The sequence below is a fragment of the Pelophylax lessonae genome, assembly GCF_965119305.1.
Source record: "Pelophylax lessonae genome assembly, chromosome: 8".
Taxonomy (NCBI): domain Eukaryota; kingdom Metazoa; phylum Chordata; class Amphibia; order Anura; family Ranidae; genus Pelophylax; species Pelophylax lessonae.
The window spans coordinates 112252028-112276588 of NC_138775.1; the positions used below are offsets into that span (position 1 = coordinate 112252028).

The window sequence follows — 24561 nt, forward strand, 5'->3', positions numbered from 1 at the left end:
CCTGCGGTTGGGCCCTGAATTGTACAGAGTGTGTCAGTTGCTAGTACAGCTATACAGAGTTCTACTTCATACTACCTCAAGCTGGTCAAAGCGGGGGGGGGGGGGGGACAGTATTCAGTAACTTATACAGCACAACAGTGTCAGGAGTTCTACAGTTCTCAGTCCTGGATCTTCTGGACTAATAGTCGAGGATTCAGCACTTCTGTGTTCTACAGGATATCCACAGCATTAGTGAGCGTTGGCTGGCACTGGCTGGCGTCAAGGAAGCGCCCATGGGCATTTTTAGAAGTAATGTCCCACATGTAATTAGTTCAAGCCTCAAGGAGTATCCCACTCATTCCCTTCTCCCATCCCCTTTAAACCAAATAAAAAAAAACACAAACAAAGATGCCGGAGTTGTCGCTGCTTCAGTTATCACACCCAGGGTCGCAGCTCACATGGGCTGGAGAGAATACCGGTACTAATGGCAGACCCCCATCGGGCCACAGGCCTGGAAATCTTTCTACACAACTCCTAACAATGACCTTAGCCATCAGTCTTGCTGAAGGTGGTTATTTTTCCCATCTGAACCACGGCGTTGTTTTGCCTTTTTTTTTTCCTAGGCCTCAGTCTCCAGGAGACTAGGCCCTTCACTCATTGGAGGTGGTTCAGGCTAACCAAATGTATTTGAGATGAAAACTGCACTTTGATAATACTTTAGGACAGATCTCTATCCACTCCAACTGGAGAAAACCGGAAATCCTGACCCCAAACAAATTGGTGAAGATGAACTTCCTACTCTAACACCATACCACATAGGAATTCCTGGACCTCACCTGCTAGTATTCCTTCAGTAAGTCGAACATCCTCGAGGTAGGAGGTTCTTGAGAAAAGAGGGTTCCTTCATCCCCAAAACCTGGTTATTCCTTTTCCTCTTGTTTTTCACCGGAGTCTTTCTCAGCTTTTCTTTTCATTATACTATCACCTATACAAATACCTGTTGTATAATTGTGTGTATATGGCTAATACAAACATGTTGCTAAAGCAGTTTGGCTATGTGGTGTCCTTACTCAATATATCCAAAATTATCTCCACCTCTTGACTTGCTCTGGGGCCCACTACCAACTAACCGTAATTTATTTTTGTTATCTGAATTCCTGCCCTTGGCTAGACACCTCTGTGGGCCTAATTGACTTGCGCATGGTATGATTTATTCCTTTGACTTACCACTTGGATTAAACTGATTGGCGATAGTTCATACTGTACAGATGTTATACCTGTACTTATTTACACTGGATTGTAATATTTATTTGTTCTCTTTCCAATAAACAAATATGACAAGGAATTCCTGAACCTGTAGCAAATCTTCCCTGAAGCATTGTAAAGAAAGAAACCCTCTATTTGGTGGGACTTTATGGCAACATAATTGTTCAAGTTAAGATATCATCCAATAGGATATTGTAAAATGTAGTATTTATTATTGACAAAGAAACTACATAAGTAGCAAGTAGTGGGGATGGACATAATCAATATACATGTAAACATAAACAAAATAATAATTTTACAGACAATGTAAAATAGATATTGGACTACTGATTGGAGTGGTGTGTAGTTCCAAAGCGTTTCAATAACAATACATATATGGAGATATCTTCATCAGGGATTTAATACGCCACTCCTGCAAGGCATAACAATAATCAATACAGTTGCACAATTACAAGAATTCATCAAATATCCATTAATTATACACATGCAATGAGGAGCGTACTCCCCAAAGGAGCATTCCCCCTTGTCTATCCCCCCATTTGGTAGCATACCTAGAATCCAATTCATATGGGTCTCCCTCTATGCATATCTCCACCGTAAAGATGCAAGAGCCAATGTGAATAATTTTATCACTGATCCAGATGGTCTATACCTGGAAGCACATATGCAACTGTAAACTCCAGTCATGTACTTATAAATGAATATCTTCCATCCTATAGCCTGCTTAGTGACCCATAGAGCCTTATTGCTTACCTCCATGGAGTCAAAAACACTTCAAATATATGTATAAAGGGCCAAGAGGAAGATCAATGGAAGGACATTCAAAGGCGTCTGATGTATAGGCATGAGATATGCTCTCACAGTTTTTGTGAACCGGTATCTGTGTAATCATTAAAGGAAGGAGCAATGCAATGCTTACTATTCATCTGATTCTTCTGTTTCCAATTCTTCCCAAATAGAGACACAAGAATACTCAAGAAAAAATGTTGTTCAGTGAGGTAAAAAGAAAGAAAAAGGCAACAAGGAAACCGCATCTTCAAATAGAAGGCGCACATCGGCTACACCAACAATAGATACAACACTCGATGATAATGGTGGTGGGTATCCCTCATGATAAAGAGACACAAGGCTCCCAATCTGACAGCTCACTAGTGGACACACGTAAACCAAGAAAAACACAAGGTAACGCAAATAAGGGGGTTTTTCTAGGCAAGCCCAATACAAGGCAGACACCGAGGACGCAAACAGGCATGGATTCCTTCGTAGTGAAGGTAATGGAGAAGGGGGATTAACAATAGTTAACCTATCCTCGTACACTTTATCAGAAATGGAGGAACAGGTTCTAATGCTGGGTCTATCCTTTTGCCCTAATAAAAAAAATGGACAAGTTTGAGATAATCAAGGATATCAATTTATTCGCCAGAGATCTATTCTATAAAAGCAAATTCTTTAAACAGACGGAAGTAGTAGAAAATCAAGATCAAAAACTAAAAGCGGCTGAATTTAGAGCACTCCGTGATCTGAATTTACTGCTACAAGAAAGTGGATATGATGATCCAGCTATCTGGAATAATCTGTGTAGTTCATCTAATGAGGAAGAAGTAACTGCAAGAAATTTAGAAGAAATTACTACAAAAAATTTTTCGAAAAAAATCACATAGATTTCCTCAACTTAGCCAAAACCCTACCCTATCACCTTTTGTTAGAGACGTGACTAAGGATATTGAGCATTTAAGGGTAGGCCCAGCATTGGACAACCTGTCTCCAGATCAATGTTTGGCCCTAAAATCCCTCAAAATGAATTCACACATCACTATAAAACCGAGTGATAAAGGAGGCAACATAGTTCTGATGAATAATCAGGACTACGAGGAAATGTGTCTCAAACTCCTTAGAAATAAATCGTGCTATCGCAAGATACCACTTTCAATCATTGAAGAATATAATAAACAATACTATGTAATTGTTGACAAAGCCAAGGGAGATGGAATAATTACTGTGGAAATGTGGGAATATATGCGGACACAACACCCCCGCATTCCCACATTTTACACCCTTCCCAAGATCCACAAGACACCGGGTCGACCTATTGTCTCGGGAAATGGCTGTATTTCTGAGAAAGCCAGCCATATAGTCAATGCCCATCTCAGACCACATGTCACCAGTCTTGCATCCTACACGAAAGACACTATTCACATGCTACAATTCTTGGAAAATGTGACAATACCACAAGATGCTCTTCTGGACTGGTGACTGTGGATGTGGAATCCTTATATAACTCCATTCCTCATAATAAAGGCCTCAATGCAATAAAAACCATCTTGCCACAAAGAAGGCTACAGGAATGGAGTTATAACCTATTTATCTTAGACATTTTGGAATTCATACTTTACCATAATGTCTTTTTTTTTCAGGGCTCCCACTACCTCCAGGTACAGGGAGTGGCGATGGGGACTTGTTGTGCCCCATCATACACCAATCTGTACCTAGTGGGAGCAAAACTTCCTTTCCAGTGAGGACCTGCCGATATACTCCTGCCACTTTCTTATGTGGCAGAGGTATATCGACGATATCTTCCTGGTTTGGGATGGCCCTGTGAAGAATGTCTACAAAAGTTTAATTAAAACGACATGCATCTGTTTTTTACTATGAAGTATGATCCATGTCGGGTAGACTTTCTAGATGTAAGCATTATAAAAGGAAGTGAAGGACAATTAATCACCAAGCTCTTTAGAAAGGAAACAGCAGGCAACACTTTGTTGCATGCGGAGACTTTCCACCATGAGCCATTGAAAATGTCAATACCCTTTAGCCAGTATCTAAGAATCAAGCATAATTGCTCCACGGATGAGGACTTTAAAACTGAGGCGGACCAACTAACCTGCAGACTTAGGCAGAGAGACTATTCTTAGACAAGTCTAAGACTTGTCTTAGAAAGGCCTTTAACAGAGTTAGTAATCTCAAAAGACAGGTTTTGCTATTTAAAGAACAAGATCAAAAGAAAACACAGGCCATCAAGAATCCTCCAAGAATTATACTAAATTATTCTACAGAACATCAAGACATTTATAAAATTATTAGAAAACATTGGGGGATCCTAATGGATTACCCCATTCTCCAGAAATGAGTTGCTTCCTCCCCCTCCATCACATATTGGAGAGCTGGTTCTCTTAAGGAGAACCTAGTACAAAGCGAATACAAGAGCGAAAACAGAAGGGATCCTTGCCGAGATTTCGTCACTTTTCCATGTGGGAATTGTGAACAATGCCAAGTAATCATCAAATGCAAAACCCCAGTCTTACCCAATGGCAAAGTGTTTTTCTTAAAACACTTTGTCAATTGTAAGACAAAAGGGGTAGTGTATTCAATGCGCTGCGAGTGCAGCTCATTCTATGTGGGCAAGACAAAGCAGGAGTTTGTAAAACGTGTTCATAAACACATGCAAAGCATTAAAATTGGTAACCTATACCTACCCTTAGGCAGACAAATGGCCAAATTCCATAAATACAGAGTCCCAAAAATTACCTTTTTTGCCCTGGATCGCATGCATATACCAGCCAGGGGGGGTGATTGGAACAAGCAGCTACTCCAGCGAGAGATGCGCTGGATTGCTAGGCTTGTGGCAACCCCCCTGGCTTAAATGAAACAGAGAGCTATAGACCCTTTCTTGAGGGCTTTTCCTTAGGCTTAACGGATTAAAAGGGGAATTTTGGAAAGCAATTATATGTCAGTTTTCTTTTTGTATTTATTTATAACAATTTTTGGAGGGGTTCTTTGGTAAATAACTTCTTTGAGAAAATGACTTGGAGGAAGTCTATCCTTTCTAAGGGGGTTTTTTGACCTCCCAGTGATCCTAAATGCCACTGGCTATTCCTCTCATCTGATGTATATTACTGCCAAATGTCATGTTAAATATATGTTCACATATATCCTACTTTTGGTTTCTTAGTATATGTATACTGTATATACATGCAATGTATGATGCGTACCTTTGTATCCCTAGGATGTCTTCCCCTTCCTTTCCCTTTCCTTTCCTCCTCCCTCCTTCCCCCGTCCTTTTCCCCTCACCCCCCCCCCTTCCCTGCATGCCAGGTTTCCTCTCTCTGGGTCTTTTCTTTCCCCCATTATGTTTCATCTCCACTTTGATGCCCAGCACTGGAAAGCCCCTAGGGGTCTAAGCAACCCTTTCCAACTGGGGCATATGAGCTGTTCTCCCCCACTGGGGTCTGTTGCAGACTCTAAGGGGGTGGGGCACCTCCTTTACCAGTGTAGGGGCATTCACCCTTAAAAGTTCCTTTTTATTTATTTATTCTTTGAATCACAGTTAATTCTAAATAAATATTCCTCCCTAGAGATAATCCCATCCAAGTCATCCATTCCTTCTCTCAAGGATGGATGATAAACATGAGGGTTTTTAAGGAATCATGGGCTCGTATTTGAGCCCATGTAAGTAAGAGCAGAACTGTGTACACACAAAATAGAAGTTGCCGAGCAACAAGATGCTTTCGGAGCAGCGGGATTAGGAAGCCAGCATATTCGGAAGTGATGTCAACACACCCGCATACACTTCGTCATGCCGTATAGCGCATGTGCAGTGTTTTTAAGAGACGCCGGGAGCCATTAGGGAGATGGATTTCTCTCCCTTATGAGTGAAAGAGGACGCTTTTCACGGGGTCCCCAGGACCTACTCCCCACTGAATTGGCTTTATATATAAGTAAGTAACAATCCATTAAGAGAATATTCTCTTTACTTTTTTTTTTTTGTGGGGGCAAGGCATCATCGGTATTTTGGACAATAGGCATTACATTGGATCTCTCCCCTTTTTTCAATTAAATTTATTCAGGGAGCGGCAGGGGATAAAAGTTGGGGACGATACATCTCCCATCTGCAAGCAACTATTAGAACTGCGGGGCTATTATATATTACATATATCTTTCTGGCCTCCTCTTCACATCTATGTTCCTCTGGAGGTAAGACACAGACCAGTAATAATAGAGAGAGATCCACAGGATAGAACTCTCATTTATATTCAACAATGTTTATTTTCATATTTATTTATATACTCATATAATTTTTTTTAATGATTACAGAGATACCGGTTCACAAAAACTGTGAGAGGCATCTCATGCCTATACATCATACGCCTTTGAATGTCCTTCCATTGATCTTCCTCTTGGCCCTATATACATATATATGAAATGTTTTTGACTCCATGGAGGTAAGCAATAAGGCTTTATGGGTCACTAAGCAGGCTATAGGATGGAAGATATTCATTTATAAGTACATGACTGGAGTTTACAGTGGCATATGTACTTCCAGGTATAGACCATCTGGATCAGTGAGAAAATTATTCACATTGGCTCTTGCATCTTTACGGTGGAGATATGCATAGGGGGAGATCCATATGAATAGACAAGGGGGAATGCTCCTTTTGGGAGTACGCTCTTCATTGCATGTGTATAATTAATGGATATTTGATGAATTCTTGTAATTGTGCAACTGTATTGATTATTGTTATGCCTTGCAGGAGTGGCATATTAAATCCTTGATGAAGATATATGTATATATGTATTGTTATCGAAACGCGTTGGACTATACACCACTCCAATCAGTAGTCCAATATCTATTTTACATTGTCTGTAAAATTATTATTTTGTTTATGTTTACATGTATATTGATTATGTCCATTCACACTACTTACTACTTATGTAGTTTCTTTGTCAATAATAAATACTACATTTTACAATATCCTATTGGATGATATCTTCTTAACTTGAAAAATTATGTTGCCATAAAGTCCCACCAAATAGAGGGTTTCTTTCTTTACACAACTTGTTTAGGGATTAAGGCAACACCCACAGGAAGTGAACACAATGTTGCATAATCTTCCCTGAAGCATACTTCTTGGCTGATGATAGGGATGACTGAATCAGGCACTCCCACATCCCTAATTCTCTAGCTTTAACAGCCCTACCATCCAAGCCAGAGAAGATAAGGAAGGAGGGAAGACCATATTACCATGTTCTCCTGGAGCAAGCTGGTGTGATCAAAAACTCCAGTGTTCTTTCATCCGGATCCTGCTAATGCAGACTTGAAAGAACTGTAAAGGAGAAAAAAGAGCTATGTCAGGGAGAACTGGTTCCACAATGTCACCAAGGCATCCACTGCAAATGCCCAAGGTTCCCTGGATTTGGCAACACATCTATATAGTTTCTCAATTATTTGAATGTCAACAATACACTTCTAGCATGGTCCTATACCGACAGAGAGACCTGAATATCTCCAGGAGGAGAGTTCACACCTCTGGCGCCAATTGTTGACAGGTAAAATCACCTACCAATTGGTAGAGACATGGCATACTGCCCAAGTGAACTGCAGACTATAAGGGGACATAAAGCTCTGCCCAAGACTGACTTTTCCTTAGAAGACCATGCTCCTTGCACTGAAAGGTGATCCAGAACTAATTCCCAACCTGCTAAGCTGGCATAAATAGTCAGCACGTTCCAAGAAAAGTGAGAAAAGATCTCCCTGTTTCCAACCTTAGGGGAGACATCCCTCAGTCTAGACAATAAGCAATAAAATGTAAGGACACTAAAGCATCCTACTGCCCATGCCAACCGAACATTGAGTTGCAAAGTTCTAAAATAGAACTGAGCAAAAAAACACAGTCTCAAACAAGGCAGTCATCTTCCCCAATTTCTCATGCCAAGATGAATTGAGGGAAGCATTAACATTCTGAGAATAAACTGACACTTGATTTCTCCAAGCCAGGCATCTTCCTGGAGAAAGAATCAACTTCACTGCAAAGTGTCCAAGAGCAGGCCCAGGTATCAAAATGCTGAGCTGGCACTAATGCTGACGTCTAGAGAGTAAGCACCAGCCAAACTCTCCAGAGAGTAAATTATCAGAGATGTATTGTGCTTCAGATGCTGAACAGACTGCTTCCTGAGTACCTCCAAATAGGCACCCACGGGTCCTAAAAAGGCCCAAAAAGCTGAGCCCATGCATGCCAAGAAGCTTGGGCACCAATAACGCTGGGTAAAATCCTGGCAGGTAAGCCGGGGCCAAGACCACAAATGCTCATCCTTCATTTCAACTGAAAGAACCTCTGGTGAGGAGAAAAAAAGATCAGGAGGACATGTAGGTAGTATCGTTATGTCCCCTGATGCCACAAAAAAAACACTTCTGGCTGGAAAAGTGCTGCTACTGCATGCACTTACTCCATTCCACATTCTCGTATGTGGAGAAAACCGTTGAGACACTTGAGACCAGTATCAGACAAATCTCACCATTCATCCTTTGGAAGTGTAACAAGGTTTGAGCAGAACCTCAAAAAACTTTGTCCTCTAGAACTGGCAGGATCACTTCCTTAAAAACCCAAGGTGATGAACAGTCTGCAACAGCAACCATATTTTTTTGCAGATCCATAAAATACCTAAAAGCATGAAAACAAGGAGGGGAATTCCTGAAAATCAAACTTGCAACTGAGAGCAATCATACTGCGATACTATGTCGGGTAATAGCCATTGACATGTTTTCTCAAATGCTTGCAATATTCCCCTATCAGCATGAGTGGAGGAACCCCTCCAAAGCGAGAAAGACTTTGCGTACAGCATTTTAGTAAAAATCCTACGCTTGTGGATGGGCACAGTCCTAAGCTCAAAATTTGCTGAATAGTAGCCTTTTGGCATCCACAGTAAGATAGAAAACCCGAGGGAATCTGCTACACCTTTACCCAGGTTAGCCTTACTGTCAGTGGTGTTCAACTTTAACCAGATGCTTCATTCTGCATTTAAGACTTTGGCAAACACCAATAGCTGCTACAGTCAGCTATGTAGCAGACTCGACTAAAGCAAAGGATGCTTTAGCAATGTTTCCAAGGATTATTCAGCTGGAACCCTAAAGACTAAAACATCATCCACCAATTCATAATTACACTATATTGTCAAAAGTGCCGTCACACGCACATGAACTTTAATGGCATCCCGGTCTTTATCTGTAGGGTTCAATATTGGAGTTGGCCCACCCTTTGCAGCTATAACAGCTTCAACTCTTCTGGGAAGGTTGTCCTCAAGGTTTAGGAGTGTGTTTATGGGAATGTTTGACCATTCTTCCAGAAGCGCATTTGTGGTCAGGCACTGATGTTGGACGAGAAGGCCTGGCTCACAGTTTTTACCTTAAATCATCCCAAAGGTGTTCTTTTGGGTTGAAGTCAGGACTCTGTGCAGGCCAGTCAAGTTCCTCCACCCCAAACTTGCTCATCCATGTTTTTATGGACCTTGCTTTGTGCACTGGTGTGCAGTCATGTTGGAACAGGAAGGGACCATCCCCAAACGTTTCCCACAAGGTTGGAAGCATGGAATTGTCCACAATGTCTTGGTATGCTGACACCTAAAAAGTTTCCTTCACTGGAACTAAGGTGCCAAGCCAAACCCCTGAAAAACAACCACACACCATAATCCCCCCTCCACCAAATGATTTGGACCAGTGAACAAAGCAAGGTCCATAAAGACATGGATGAGCGAGTTTGGGGTGCATAGAGTCCAGACCTAAACCCAACAGAACACCTTTGGGAGGAATTAGAGCAGAGGCTGCGAGCCAGGCCTCTTCATCCAACATTAGTGCCTGACCTCACAAATGCACATCTGGAAGAATGGTCAGAAATTCCCATAGACACTCTCCTAAACCTTGTGTACAGCCTTCCCAGAAGAGTTGAAGCTGTTATAGCTGCAAAGGGTGGGCCTGCTCAATATTGAACCCTATGGACTAAGACTGGGATGCCATGTAAAGGCAGGTGTCCCAATACTTTTGACAATATAGTGTATTTCCTGCATAGGATTTAGCTGGGCAAACCTCTTTAGAGGTACACACATCTTGCCAGGGTGAAACCATTCCACATATCACCCTCTCAAAATAAGTATGTAAAAAGGAATAACTGGAGGACCATGCACCCAGGAGTGGGATTTTTAGAAATGCAGACCAAGGAAATGCAACTTCAAATCATTATGCGCCATTTTGGACAGTAAATTCACTAAACCTTTTGGGCCTGAGCACACCCTAGGTCCTGCATTGTTTGCTTATTATTCATTGTCCACCCATTCCTACTTTAATCAAGAAGACAAGAAGAGAGGATAGGAGAGTACAAGAGAAGGGAAATGTGAACTTTTTACCACCTCATCCCACAGAGGCGAGGATTTTTATGAGCTTCCTCCTTTGTACTATGATGTATGGAGTCCACAGAAGAGGGAACAACACTACTTTCTTCCCCACCCCAAAGGAAAGGGGAAAGAAAATGTCTCCATTTCTGATCCTCTTGTCAATGGCAGGTATCCCAGAGATCTGCTGTCATATCCCTGCTAAGGCAAATGACAAATAGCCATAGGAACAGATCCAAATAATACCAAACTCTTGAACCCCGTCTTGAACCATCTTTGAGCACATGGTAGTGCTTGTGCAGAGCTGCAGATCAATGACCACCACCTTCCTGTGTGGGAAAGGTGTTATAAGAAAGGACTTCCTCTTTTGGCAGTGTCCAATCACCTGTAGGTGGTGCACAACCCAGGTAGTCATGTTTTATAGCTGGCTTTGTAACCCTTGATGTACGATAATGAAAGCCAGGTTATCAGATTAGGAAAATTAATTAAATCTCCATGCCAGAATAAAATGCATTTTTACCATCTCTACCTCCCATCTCTTTCTAGCTTATGCTGACAGTCTTTTTTGCTTCCTCACCTTGTGAAGCAAAAAATAAGTCCCCCAATCCAGGCCCCTACCGCTGCCCTTTCTGGTGTGTGGGACCAATACTCTAGGGATGTAATGGTGCCCTGAGACAAATGGTCCCCTATTGTCCCCTTGTGATGACGTTGGTCCTCTTCTCAGAACATAAGAGGATAAGACTTATGCTGGCGGGACATGTGATCATGGATTAAGTTAAACAAAAAGTACATTTGCATGTCCGTATCATGGCTGTTCTGTAAGTGTTTCTTTTGTATCAGATATCACTGGTGTATTTTGCGTATAGCATATCCTGATACTGAGGAATTTAAGAGTATATCTATAGATGGAACCCTATCATGAGGTTACCTATACTCTTTTGTACTGACAAGAAAGGGATATTTCCCATGCTTATCATGCTTTCATCATTTTTGCTCTGGATTTGGTATTTGCAAATTAATTTTCACCACATTCACTAAGCCAAGGGAACATTCTTGTAAAGTGAACAGCCTTTTTGCCTTTAGTAAATCAACCCCCAGGTGTTACAACATGGATAGTCTATCAGATCGAAACAAACTGTAATCAGACATTTTTGGAAGCTAGGCATAATAGGGCAGGTCAGCACGCTGGCTAAGTGGTTAGTAATCCCACTTAGCAGCACTAGGGGAGGTGGTTAGAATCCTAACCACGGCACTATTTTCCTGGAGTTTTCCTGTCATTTAAATTACAAAATAGACATTCCCTGTCATTTAAATTACAAAATAGACAATTCAAGCACTATGCAATGATACTCAGTTCATAAAATGGTGGAACAAAACTGAAATCCCTCGCAGCTGGGAGCCGTGAGCACCAATTATGATGGCCAAGCATGGCAATTTAACCACAAAGATCCTCAATGAAAGCGCTTAGGGATTCTATAAGTTTGTACAGCCACAAACCAGTGTTGTGAAAGCTGGTGGCTGGTAATTGATGTTCCACATAGGTGGAAGACCAAAACCACAGTGAATACAAACATAAAAAATGTTTATTGGTCCAACAACAAACCTAAAAAGGATAAAAAAGGCTCCTGTGTAAACAGACTGGACTGTGTAAGTGCCAATCACATATTGCTATAATCCCACATGGATGTGATTTGAAAAGCTGAACACATATACCATTAATCAAGCAGGTGCTGGAGGGGAGAGGGGGGATCATCTTCCCAGGTGAACCTACTCATTCTCCTAGATGGAAAAAAGCAGATGCTGTGTGAAGAGCCCAATGTGAACCGCTGTGATGGACTGCTGGCACATGTGGAAAAGCCAGGGATGTATTTTATAGGCAAAGCTGCAAAAAGACAGAGATTTATTTGGCAGCCAAAGATGACATAAGGCTCCATGTACACGGGACGTTGTAAATGGCCGTTTAGGAGCAGTTGGGCTTTTTTTCAGAAGCCCCTAACCCATCTACATTTTATCTTATCTGTCCATGTACACAGGGTCGTTTACAGTCATTTGCAGGCAGTTAAGTTCAGGGACGTTTTTTGGAACGCAATTATTTGCGTTCAAACGTGTGTTTCCCGGCGTTTCAAACGCAGAAACGCGGCCGAACGTGACCAAACATGACCGAACGTGATGAACGTACGTTCAGCCACGTTATACGTTTTTTTTCTTCCATTCAAAATCAGTGGTTCCCTATGGGAGCCTATTGATTTGAATGGAAGTCGCAGCACCGCAAGTCGGATCAGGATGACGTCATCTGTGGCATGAGGGGGCGGGGCCTCCCGATGACGTCATCGGGGTCACGCCCACAATGGCTATATAACAAGCTGCAGAGACCGGAGACCGGTATAATCATCGGAGACATCGTCGGAGGAGGACTGGAGGAAGAAGAAGAAGAAGAGAAGAGAAGAGCCGAGGGCAAAAGAGCAGAAGAGTGGACAGCAAAAGAGCAGAAGAGCGGACAGCAAAAGAGGAGAAGACCAGGAGAGGGAGAAGACCAGAGCAGAGAAGAACAGATGAAGATTTTTAATAAACTTTCCAAAACGTCTCCTGTCGTTATTTCCATACACTGCCTTTTATGGGGTGAATGGGTAGGGGTACAGTGTACCCCATACCCATTCACATAGGGAGGGGGTCCGGGATCTGGGGGGCCCCCTTGTTAAAGGGGGCTTCCAGATTCCGATGAGCCCCCTGCCCGCAGACCCCCACAATCACCGGCCAGGGTTGTGGGGATGAGGCCCTTGTCCCCATCAACATGGGGGCAAGGTGCTTTGAGGTGGAGGGGTGCAGAGCTCCCCCTGCCCCAAAGCACCAATGACCCCCCATGTTGAGGGCATGTGGCCTGGTATGGTCCAGGGGGGGTGGGGCCGCTCGCTCGTCCCCTCCCCCTTCCTACCCTACCGGGCTGCATGCTCGGATAAGGGTCTGGTATGGATTTTGGGGGGGACCCCCACGCAGGTTTTTTTCCCATTTTTGGCGTGGAGTTCCCCCTCAAGATTCTCACAGCGAAAGTCACGCCGCAAGTCGGATCATCCTGATCCGACTTGCGGTGTGACTTCCATTCAATTCAATAGGCTCCCATAGGGAACCATTGATTTTGAATGGAGGCAGAAAAAACGCTGCTAAAAGCAACGTGGCCAAACGTGCAATAACGCAGATGGAAAAAGCTACTGAAAGCACGTTTAACGGGAGCTTTTTCCTGGCATCAAAACTAGCTTTGCAGGACTTTTTTCTAACGTCCCGTGTACATGGAGCCTAAGGCTGTGCAAAAAGGCTGCGGGCTCGCCGATCAATCCCAGGACAATCCCGGGAGACTCAGGCAGAGAATGGATAGCTGAAGCTTCTGGACAGTGCATCAGATGCGACGTCATGGCTACTGTGGTCACATGACAATACGTTTCAGGTGTGGCCCAAATTCAGGTCATGTGACAAAGGCAGCCTATGAGACTTTAAATTACATGGGGAGCCAAATTGGTTCCTAAAGGCAGAATGATCTCATTTCTCCTCCTCCAGCATAACCATATAAATAACATTAATAATACACAAGCATAAAACGTAAACACCCTAGACAATATAGTAGAATTATATTCATTAAATTGTATATCCTACAGAGAAATGTAATAAAAAATAAAATTAAAATAAAAAAAAAAAATAAAATAATAATTAAATATAACATAAAAATAGGCCCCTTCTACATATGGATCCTAGGTTTGGCCCCATTCTTCCTTCTGCCCCCCAAGTTACTTTTAGAAGGACACATACAGTAAAAACATCATTGCACCTGGCAAGATAAAGAGTATACGCAACAAAAGACCCATGGACATACGGTCCTACTTTGACAACAAGACAGGATCTTTTCAATGCAAAAAGAGGGGCTGCCCAAATGTGGAATATAGAACATTTAGTGTCTGTAGGAGCGTGGGACATGCTCCTCCATCTTTAGTATCCATTTAGTATCCATTTTGTATATCTATGTATTTAAACTCCATTTAAGACATAGATTTCTGCACATATCCCGCAATTGACACATTATAGCATGTTCTAATTATACTATCTGTTTCCTGTAGAATACCGTCGCCTTCTAGTTCTTCTTTCTGTGGATGAGATCAGAAATGTCTAAGCTTTCATTATTAACCAATAGAATCTACTGAATAAGTTAATGTCCATAAATGGAGCGTGTTTCCTATAGCTCGTATAGCTTGAAATTGATTAGTTTATATCCCCTTATAAGGAATGTACCCTAGGCCAATCCATTTTGATGATGCATGTATATATAGTTTTGAAACATAATAAACCGGCGAGTAAGCCTTTGTATGAAACTCTGACTAGTTGATTTATTTCAGAGGCAGAGGTTTCCTCCCGCAGACTCCGCCCTTACACAGAACAGATTAGTCTTGACTTTAGTCAGGGACTATTAAGAGGTGGGATTGAGCCAATCACCTTCAGTGCCCAAATGTGAAATATAGAAAATTTAGTGTCCAAAGGAAATGTGAAAAAGGTGACCACATCCATCAATATAAACCATTAGAAGCTAAGGGTATCTTGAAAAGAGCTGAGAGATCCTTCAGCAGGTAACACCATGCAAGCTAACCAGATAGCCATGACCTTTTTAATTACAGAAAACTCAGAATGCGCATCGACCAAAAGGCCTCATTGAGAACTTCTCAAATGAAATCCTCAAAATCCACTCATCATAAAGATGCATTCAGGGGAATTCATCAATCATACCTCCATCCTTCTTTTTCATGCCATCTATAAAGCTGAGGTTTTGAGAATACTTGCTTAACCACTTTACCACTAGAGGATTTTGCTGTCTTACGTCTGGGCCACTTTTTGCGATTCGGCACTGTGCGACTTTAACTGACAATTGCGCGGTTGTGCGACGCCGTACCCAAACTAAATTTACGTCCTTTTTTTCCCACAAACAGAGCTTTCTTTTGGTGGTATTTGATCACCTGTGCAATTTTTACTTTTTGCGCTATAAACAAAAAAAGTGCGTTTATTTTGAAAAAAAAAACAATATTTTTAAAATTTTTTATATGAAATTCCCCCCCAAAAAAATGTAAAAATCTATTTTATTTTTAAATTTTTGGCCAATTTGTTTTATGCTACCTATGTTTGGTAAAAAAAAATCACAATAAACGTATTTTGATTGGTTTGCACAAAAGTTATTGCGTTTACTAACAAAGGGAAAGATTTCTGTCATTTTTGGTGTTTTTTTTTTAACGCGTAATGGCGGCGATCTGCGATTGTTTTGCGGGACTGCGACATTGCGGCGGACAGATCGGACCCTTGATTGACATTTTTGACACTTTTGGGGGTACCAGTGACATTACTACAGTAATCAGTGCTATATATATGCACTGTTACTGTAAAAATGACACTGGCAGGGAAGGGGTTAATTTTATTGGAGAGGGAGGGGTTAATGTATGCCTGGTGCTTACTAACGTGTGTGGGGGAAGGTGACTGTGTGACACAAGGACAGATCGAGGGTTCAACTATGCTGAAACCTGCAATCTGACCCTGCCTGTCACTTAGGAGATCCGCCCACTTGTGTTTACACAAGCAGGCGGATCTCCACACTTGATTCCCCGACGATCGGGGAAGAGCAGCGGCGATCGCCGCTGCTCCTCCCCTGGCCCGACTCCCGCTGTGACTGAATACAGCGGGAGCGAGCCTCCGGCAGCGCGTGCACGCCACCGAGAAAGGGGAGTGTCTGGCGACGTAGGTCTACGTCGCCAGACGATAATGAACAACTTTGCCGCAGTAGGCTCAACGTGAGCAGACGGCAAGTGGTTAATCCTGTTGATTTGACCATACAAGATGCCCCTTCTTTCAAAGAGCTAAAGCCACTCTGAGGTTGTTTTTTTCTGAGAACTGTGTGCTAGAATTTCAAAGAGACATTTTATGTACTGGACTAGTTTGTTGGTCTTGAATCTTGGATCACTAATACGTTCAGGTAAATTCAGAATCTGCATTTGAGATGGAAGCACATTACCACCACAGAGATCAAGCTGCCACCAATAGCTCCTGTCTTGTACTAATGACTGGGAGCCTGGCTTGTTAGTACAAGACAGAAGCAATTGGTGACTGCTTGATCTCTCTGGTGGTTATGTGCTTCCAGCTCAAATACAGATCCTGAATTTACCTAAACGTATTAGTGATCCAAGATTCAAGACCAAAAAACTTAGAGTCCAGTACCGAAAATGTCTTCTTGAAATTTTAAAAAACGACCTCTAAGTGGCTTCAGCTCTTTAAAGGAAGTGGCATCTCATGTGGTCCAATCAACAGTATTAATTAAGTATTCTCAGAGCCTCAGCTTTAGAGATGGCATGAAAACACATAGATTGACGTATTATTGAGGAATTCCGCTGAATGCATCTTTATTATGAGTGGAGCATATCTAATTTTCCGAGGATTTTATTTGAGAAGATCCCTTTGAGGCCTTTTGGTCGATGTCTATTCTGACCTTTCTGTAATTAGAAGGTCATGGCTATCTGGTAAGCCTGTATGGTGTTAGCTGGTGGAGTATCTCTCAGCTCTTTCCAAGATACCCTCAGCTTCTAATAACGAAAACAAGGAAATTCACTCTGAATGGGATTTTAAGGGGCAATAGTATATTATAAACTACACAACCATTTTTTTTTTTTAAATCTTCCTTGATATTTCCGTACTCTATATTATTGCCCTTTAAAATCTAATTCAGAGGGAATTCCTTGTTTTTGTTGTTATACTTTAGGGATGTGAGCACCCTTAGTTTTTCCACCAGATGGCCTAGTATATTCTCAGCTTCTAATGGTTTATGTTGCTGGATGTGGTCCCCTTTTTCACATTTCCTTTGGAAACTAAATGTTCTATATTTCACATTTGGACTTTGTATATGAATATTTAATTTATATATGAAAACTACACATATTTTTGTGGGTTTATTTGATTTTAACTGAATTTTACTTGGTCAACATTATTGGAAATAGAGCAGCAAAGCTGCAGATCTTTTACTGTAATTTGAATGAGCAATAATTATTTTCTCTAATACAACCCCTCTCTCTTTTCCAATGTAACTGTTATTCAATATATCAAATTTAGAAATGTTTCATCACTTTAATTAATTGTTGCCTACTTCACTCTCCAAATCTATTTTCTTATATGAAGTTTTTTCCAAGACAGTAACTTGTCAGGTTTTCCACTTATTTTTGCAATCCATAGCATTCTAAAAGGATTTACCAATATAAAATTAAAATGTTATGTACCTGAAAAATAACTATCCAAGCATAACCAATGTTGTCAAAATTGATGGCACCCTTATGAGGGTTTGTGTTGCTGGTACGACAGACGTTATAGTACTGATTCCAATTGACACACATGCCACTGACATTGAACTCCTGATGGATGGAGTTGTAATAATAATAGTCTTCTTTATCTAGACAGCATTCATGACCATGATCCCTTAGAGGTGGGATCTCATGGCATCCCATGATTCCATTATCACCAGATAAAGAACAGATAAATGGCATCTCGTCATCTTCTTCAGGCTGGTAATAGGGTGGCAATAGTATGTCGCCTTGTCTGGTAAGAAAGAAAAGATACAATTAATTTCATCAAGAATTAACAGACAGCTAAATAAACCAGTAGCTTTACCTGTAAAAAAAACTCCCATCAATTATACTTTGGAATCAAATCTATCAATGTGAAGGTGTCCATAGATACTAAAGGTAGATGTGAGTAGGATTTGATCACGTTCAGACCACAGCATCAACAGAAGAGCTTTCATGATTGTGGCTATGCAGAAAGCAAGTAAAAATGCTCAGTCACCTACAAAGTAAGTTTATCTTGGGATCAGTTTACCATGAAAGTTATTGCTACCAGCTTAGATTTTAGCTGCTCTTTCATTGCAAGAACATTAGGTCAAATGTTGGTTATGTATTTAATATTGTCCGGAGTCTCGGAGTTATCTGTATACTTCTGGCTTGTCACACACTGGATGTGAAGACTGTAATAGGAGAATTTGGAGCTCTTGTGGAGATACATTGCGATCATGACCCCCTATAACTAAGGGGTCAACTTCTTTTGGTAAGAAGTATTTTATCCGAGCACTGGGTGTATGGTGATTGGTGAAGGCATTTCACATCAAGTCCAATTGTATTTGCTGCTGGAACTTAAAGTTTGCACCGAGCACTTTTTAAGGACTTTGTTTATTATTATTGTTATATTCATTGGAATATTCACTTTTAAATAATTGGTTCATATGTTTATGTTGATTCTAGTGATATTATTTATGCACTAGCACTTTATTGTGAGTTTACTGCTGAGCGCAATAACCTATATTCACTGTCACATATTGCGTTATCACGTTTTTATTGCTGCTCGCTAGAGGAAGAAATTCCCTAATTTTTCACATTTATATATTCATTGTTAAATATCACTCCATTTGCGCAGTTCCTTTTTCGGTTTACACCGAATTTTGTTTTACCATGAAAGTTTCACGGTCTTTGGCCTCATTCACAAAATTATAAGTTAGCAGGTTCGAAAACTGTAGCTTCTGACTTTTAATAGGCAGGCACTCACCTGTCTAGGAATCCAGCGCTGTCTACACCAGAGCTGTTTGTTCACCTGTCTTTAGGTCCCCATTGCCAGCATGCCAACTGTGGTCAGCCTGCTGTGACTCCTTGAGGCTTCACAGCAGGCTTCTCACTGGGCATGCACAAACTGTGTCCCAGCAAGTTTTGGGGAAGGAGGACAACTTCTGGTGGATCCACTGAAGTGATCCATCTGGAAGTGGGAGTGAGTTACCTGTCCCTGACAGCAGATATGTCTCAGTGTTGTTAGGAAGCCGGCGAGTGCCTGCTCTTAACAACCGATGACTTATCCCTGCTGCTGACAAAAGTGACGACTCATTGTTGTTAGGGCACCAGAGGAGTGCCAGCTCCTAGCAACCAAGAGAAAATGCAGGCAGTAACACACTCCAGTGCATTTTTTATGCTTTTTTCCAGGTTCGAGTGGTGTTCAATGCAAAAAAAATGCAACATATTCAAACTTTTTTAAAATGCTAATGTGCGTTTTTAATGTGACAGCATAGGGCAGCCCGTTTCCTGAATGGGCTGCCCTAAGTGTAACAAATGCACTAAAAGAACTTCCCACACTTTTTTGGGTGTTGAGCTTAATGCTATTTTTTACTGTTCATTTTGGATGTGGCCTTTTAGATTGTTATTTTCTTCCAAGAAGTGTCAGTTGGTGGAGTCTTCGAGTACCCACCTTTTTACTTCCACCCACTTTCTTACTTCTTCCTTTAAAATTGCCATTCATTTTACAATCTGATTGTACAATCTCCTTTAGATCTACTAACACCTACAGTGGTGATCGAAAGTTTGGGCACCCCAGGTAAAAATTTGTATTAATGTGCATAAAGAAACCAAGGAAAGATGGAAAAATCTGGAATTAAAAAGTGGAATTTAAAAGGACACTATGTACACTATGGATGAGCTTCGAGTTCGAGTCAAACGTAAATTCGACTCGAATATCGGGTGTTCGTTCGTTTGCAGAACAACGAACAAACGTGGCCATTCGTGAGAAATTTTCCCCCCATAATGCAATGCTTGTGATTGGCCAAAGCATGCACCCTCACCTGTATGCTTTGGCCAATCACAGCACAATGTTCTGTCAGAGCCATGACTGGCCAAAGGCAGGGTGCCTTTAGCCAATCATGGTTCAGGGGCTAAGTGCACGCCCCTAACTATATAAGGCTGCTGCTTACATGGCAGCTGTTGTAATGTGTTAGAGGATGAGATAGGAGTGAGATTAGGAAAGGTAGTTAGTAGAGTGTGCGTTTTATATATTAATAGATCAGCCAGTGTATATATATATATATATATATATATACAGTGGGGATCGAAAGTTTGGGCACCCCAGGTAAAAAGTTGTATTAATGTGCATAAAGAAGCCAAGGAAAGATGGAAACATCTCCAAAAGGCATCAAATTACAGATTAGATATTCTTATATCATGTCAACAAAAGTTAGATTTTATTTCCATCATTTACACTTTCAAAATAACAGAAAACAAAAAAATTACATCTGCAAAAGTTTGGGCACCCTGCAGAGTTAATATCTTGTACTGCCCCCTTTGGCAAGTATCACAGCTTGTAGATGCTTTTTGTAGCCATCCAAGAGTCTTTCAATTCTTGTTTGATGTATCTTTGCCCATTGTTCCTCACAAAAGTCTTCCAGTTCTTTGAGATTTCTGGGCTGTCTGTCACGCACTGCTCTTTTAAGGTCTATCCAGAGATTTTCAATTATGTTGAGGTCAGGAGATTGTGAAGGCCTCTTGATGTCATCCCCCCGTGGATTTTGAGGTGTGTTTAGGATCATTATCCATTTGTAGAAGCCATCCTCTCTTTAACTTCAGCTTTTCCACAGATGGCATCAAGTTACCATCCAAAATTTGCTGAAATTTTATTGAATCCATTTTTCCTTCTACTCGTGAGATGTTCCCTGTGCCACTGGCTGCAATACAACCCCAAAGCATGATTTATCCAACCCCATGCTTAACAGTTGGACAGAGGTTCTTTTCATTAAATTCTGTGCCCCTTCTTCTCCAAACGTACCTTTGCTCATTCCGGCAAAAAAGTTCAATTTTAACCTCCTTGGTCCACAGAACTTGTTTCCAAAATGCATCAGGCTTGTCTATATGTTCATTTGCAAAGTTCAAACACTGATTTTTGTGGTGAGGACGTAGAAGAGGTTTTTTTCTGATGACTCTTCCATGAAGACCATATTTGTACAAGTATCTCTTTATAGTGGAATAGTGTACCACAACTCCAGTGTCTGCCAGATCTATCTGGAGGGATCGTGCAGTCAAACATGGGTTTTGAATTGTTTTTCTCACAATCCTGTGAGCTGTTCTGTCTGATATTTTTCTTGGTCTTCCAGATCTTGCTTTAACTTCCACTGTTCCTGATGACTGCCATTTCTTAATTACATTCCGAACAGAGGATATTGACATCTGAAAATGCTTTGCTATCTTCTTATAGCCTTCTCCAGCTTTGTGAGCGTCAACTATTTTCAGTTTCATGCTTAGAAGATCCCATGGTGCTGATTGTTGGGGCAAGGTCAGATGAGTCTGGGCATTTAAAACCGTTGAGAGTAACATCACCTGGTCTTCCCAGATGATGATTGAGAACAATCCATGACACTGGCAGGTCTCAGCCTTGCAAAGGGGGCAGTGCATGCTATAAATTCTGCAGGGGGCCCAAACTTTTGCAGACGCCATTTTTTTGTTTTCTGTCATTTTGAAAGTGTCAATGATGGAAATAAAATCTAACTTTTGTTGACATATTATAAGAATGTCTAATCTGTAATTTGATGCCTTTTAGAGATTTTTCCATCTTTCCTTGGCTTCTTTATGCACATTAATACAAATTTTTACCTGGGGTGCCCAAACTTTCGATCACCACTGTATGTAGTGCAAGGACCTGCCTGATTTGATACAAATTGAGTGGATTGTTTAAATGGGTCCTCCTATTACATCAGTTGAAAAAATCTAAAGGAAATGGTACAGGGATTGTGCAATCAAATTGTATAGTGTATGGCCAGCTTTATAAAAGTACATGTGAGGGAGTGGGCAGAGACACTTAACTGTCATTGCTCTTGTAATCCATTTGCAGCTCAGGGTGCAGAGGCTTTAAACACACATTTTTCACTTTCAGGCCCCAGTCACACCTAGCGTATTAGGAGTGCATGTTTTTGATGTGTTTTTCCAGTGACATGCATAGGTCAGCTAACTGATATTAATGGGCTGCCCAATAGGTGACAAACATGGGCCATGTTGCTCATGGAGCATGTTTTTTAACATGCGTTTTGCCACATTTATCGCACCTTTTTTGTGTAGGTGCATATTTGCTTCTATGTTCGGGGCTCTGTTAACAATTAACCACTCCAGCTCCGGAAGATTTTACCCCCTTCATGACCAGGCTATTTTTTGCTATTTAGCACTGCCCTACGTTAACTGGCAATTGTGCAGTCATGCAACGCTGTACCTAAACAAAATGTATATAATTTTTTTATACAAATAGAGCTCTCTTTTGGTGGTAGTTGATCACCACTGGGTTTTTTATTTTTGCAATTAAAAAGAAAAATACAGAACATTTAAAAAAACACCTTCAAACAATTATGTCTTGTGTAGCGATAATGAACCCACTATATTTACTATGAATCCATATTGAGGGATTGCACCCCTCTGCATGTTCTTTTAATACGTTGTTGTATGTATTTACATATATGTTTGTTTTAGACAAATCAATAAAAATGTTTACTTTTTAAGCAATCACTGCCTATCCATTCATGTGCCTTTAAAGTCCGCAATTTTTTGGTCAAGCTATTGCTATACCATTCCCCCTTTTTTCTGTTTCTTTTGGATTATGGCACACCAGGGCTAGTTCTCCTATTGGTTTACATTTTGTGTTTAGGGTGTTATCCACCCATTTCTGTTAGAGCTCCCTACATTCCTCTGTCTTTTAATTTAGACAGAGAACAAAATAAGGTACTTTTATATATATATAACCTTTTTTTCAATATGGCGGACTATTTGGGCACATCCTGGGAAGGTTTGATGATGAGGATTCAGAAAAGTGCTAAGGAGGACACAGTAGGCTCTATGGATATGGATAGTTTCTTCCAAAAACTTAAGAAATGTTTGACTAGAAAATCCAACTTGCATTGGCACATTAAATATTTTGAACGATACAACGAGGAGGATTTAAATCCTATCGGTTTACGAGTCCCAATTTTCCCTAATCTTAGAACAATCTCCCCTGAGCTTAGGGAAAGTTGGGAGAAAATTTTGAAACAATGCTCTAAGCACATGATATCTATATTATTGGACCAGTACCGTAATGAAATGGCGGAATTAAATGATGAGATCAAATCATTATACTTTAAGAACCAAACATTATGTTCACTCCCGGAATTTACTACGAAAAATAATATACTCCAGGAATACTTAGAAAAATACAACCTTGATTTGAGCTCCAAAAAAGAACAAAAATTCTCACGAGATAAATTGGCATTTAGTAATAATACAGCATACAAATGGCCCTCTGGAGGACCAAGACGTCCTCGTTTGTATAAACAGAACACAAGTAATGTTGTTTATGACTATGTAAGTTTGGAATCTGATTCATCAAACACATCTAATTTCTCTCAATTTTCACAGCATACGCACTCGAATCACTGGAGACATCGACAGACAAGCAAGAGATTCAAATCTGGTGATGGTACACAGGCACAAGGTGGTGGTAAGAAACGTGCTATCGAACACGAATCTAGGAACATGAAATCTAATTATACACTCCCCAAGGCAAAAACACTTTCTGTTTGTATGCACACGCGTCAAGGTGACGGCTCTGTAAGTCCTAAGACTATCTCTACTACACTTATGGCACACATTCATATACCCACTGAACAAGTTCAGGATGTCGATGATGGTTTTTTAGGCCTGATAGACAACCAACTAGGAGTGGTGAAAACCCCAAAAGACACAATACCAACGAAAGGCACCTTAGAACCCTTTGTAATCAAGTTGACCCAATAACCACACACTTAGGTGTTATCAATCTATCATCATACATTCTCACAGAAGCCGAAAGAGGGGTTCTCTCTCTCGGCCTCACCTTCTGTCCGACACAAGAAATGAATCATTTTGATCTCATAAAGGATCTAAATTTATTTGGAAGAAAGTTAACGTACAAATATCTTTTTGATGAGGAGAGAAAGAGGAGGAAACAGGATAATGCGCTTAGGGAACAAAGTACGTGATTTCCGAGCACTCAAAGACCTCATGGACCTCTTGGATGAAAATGAGGCCTTTGAGAAGACTATAAACACTGATATTACACCTACTCCTATTTCACACACAACTAGTATCTGTGCGGCTAACCCGCCCACTCTAACTGTAGATAGATCTTCAACTCAGGTGATCATAAAGAAGTCGGACACATTTCCTTCTTTACAGACTAACCCCAACATTGCAGCTTTCATCACTCAAGTATCCAGACAGATTGAAGCAATACAGATACATCATAATGGCTTTGGAAATCTCACTCACGAACAAAGACAGGCCTTATCCTCTCTAA

At 41.0% G+C, this 24561-nt stretch overlaps 1 protein-coding gene across 1 annotated transcript in view; it reads right to left on the minus strand.

Moving 5' to 3' along the window:
• Nucleotides 1-24561, minus strand: part of CACNA1I (calcium voltage-gated channel subunit alpha1 I) — a 2042880-nt gene that overhangs the window by 1255215 nt on the left and 763104 nt on the right. Inside the window, exon 5 of the mRNA XM_082266478.1 lies at nucleotides 17688-18003. Coding sequence (XP_082122604.1) covers nucleotides 17688-18003 — 316 coding nt within the window. The remainder of the gene's footprint in view (nucleotides 1-17687; nucleotides 18004-24561) is intronic.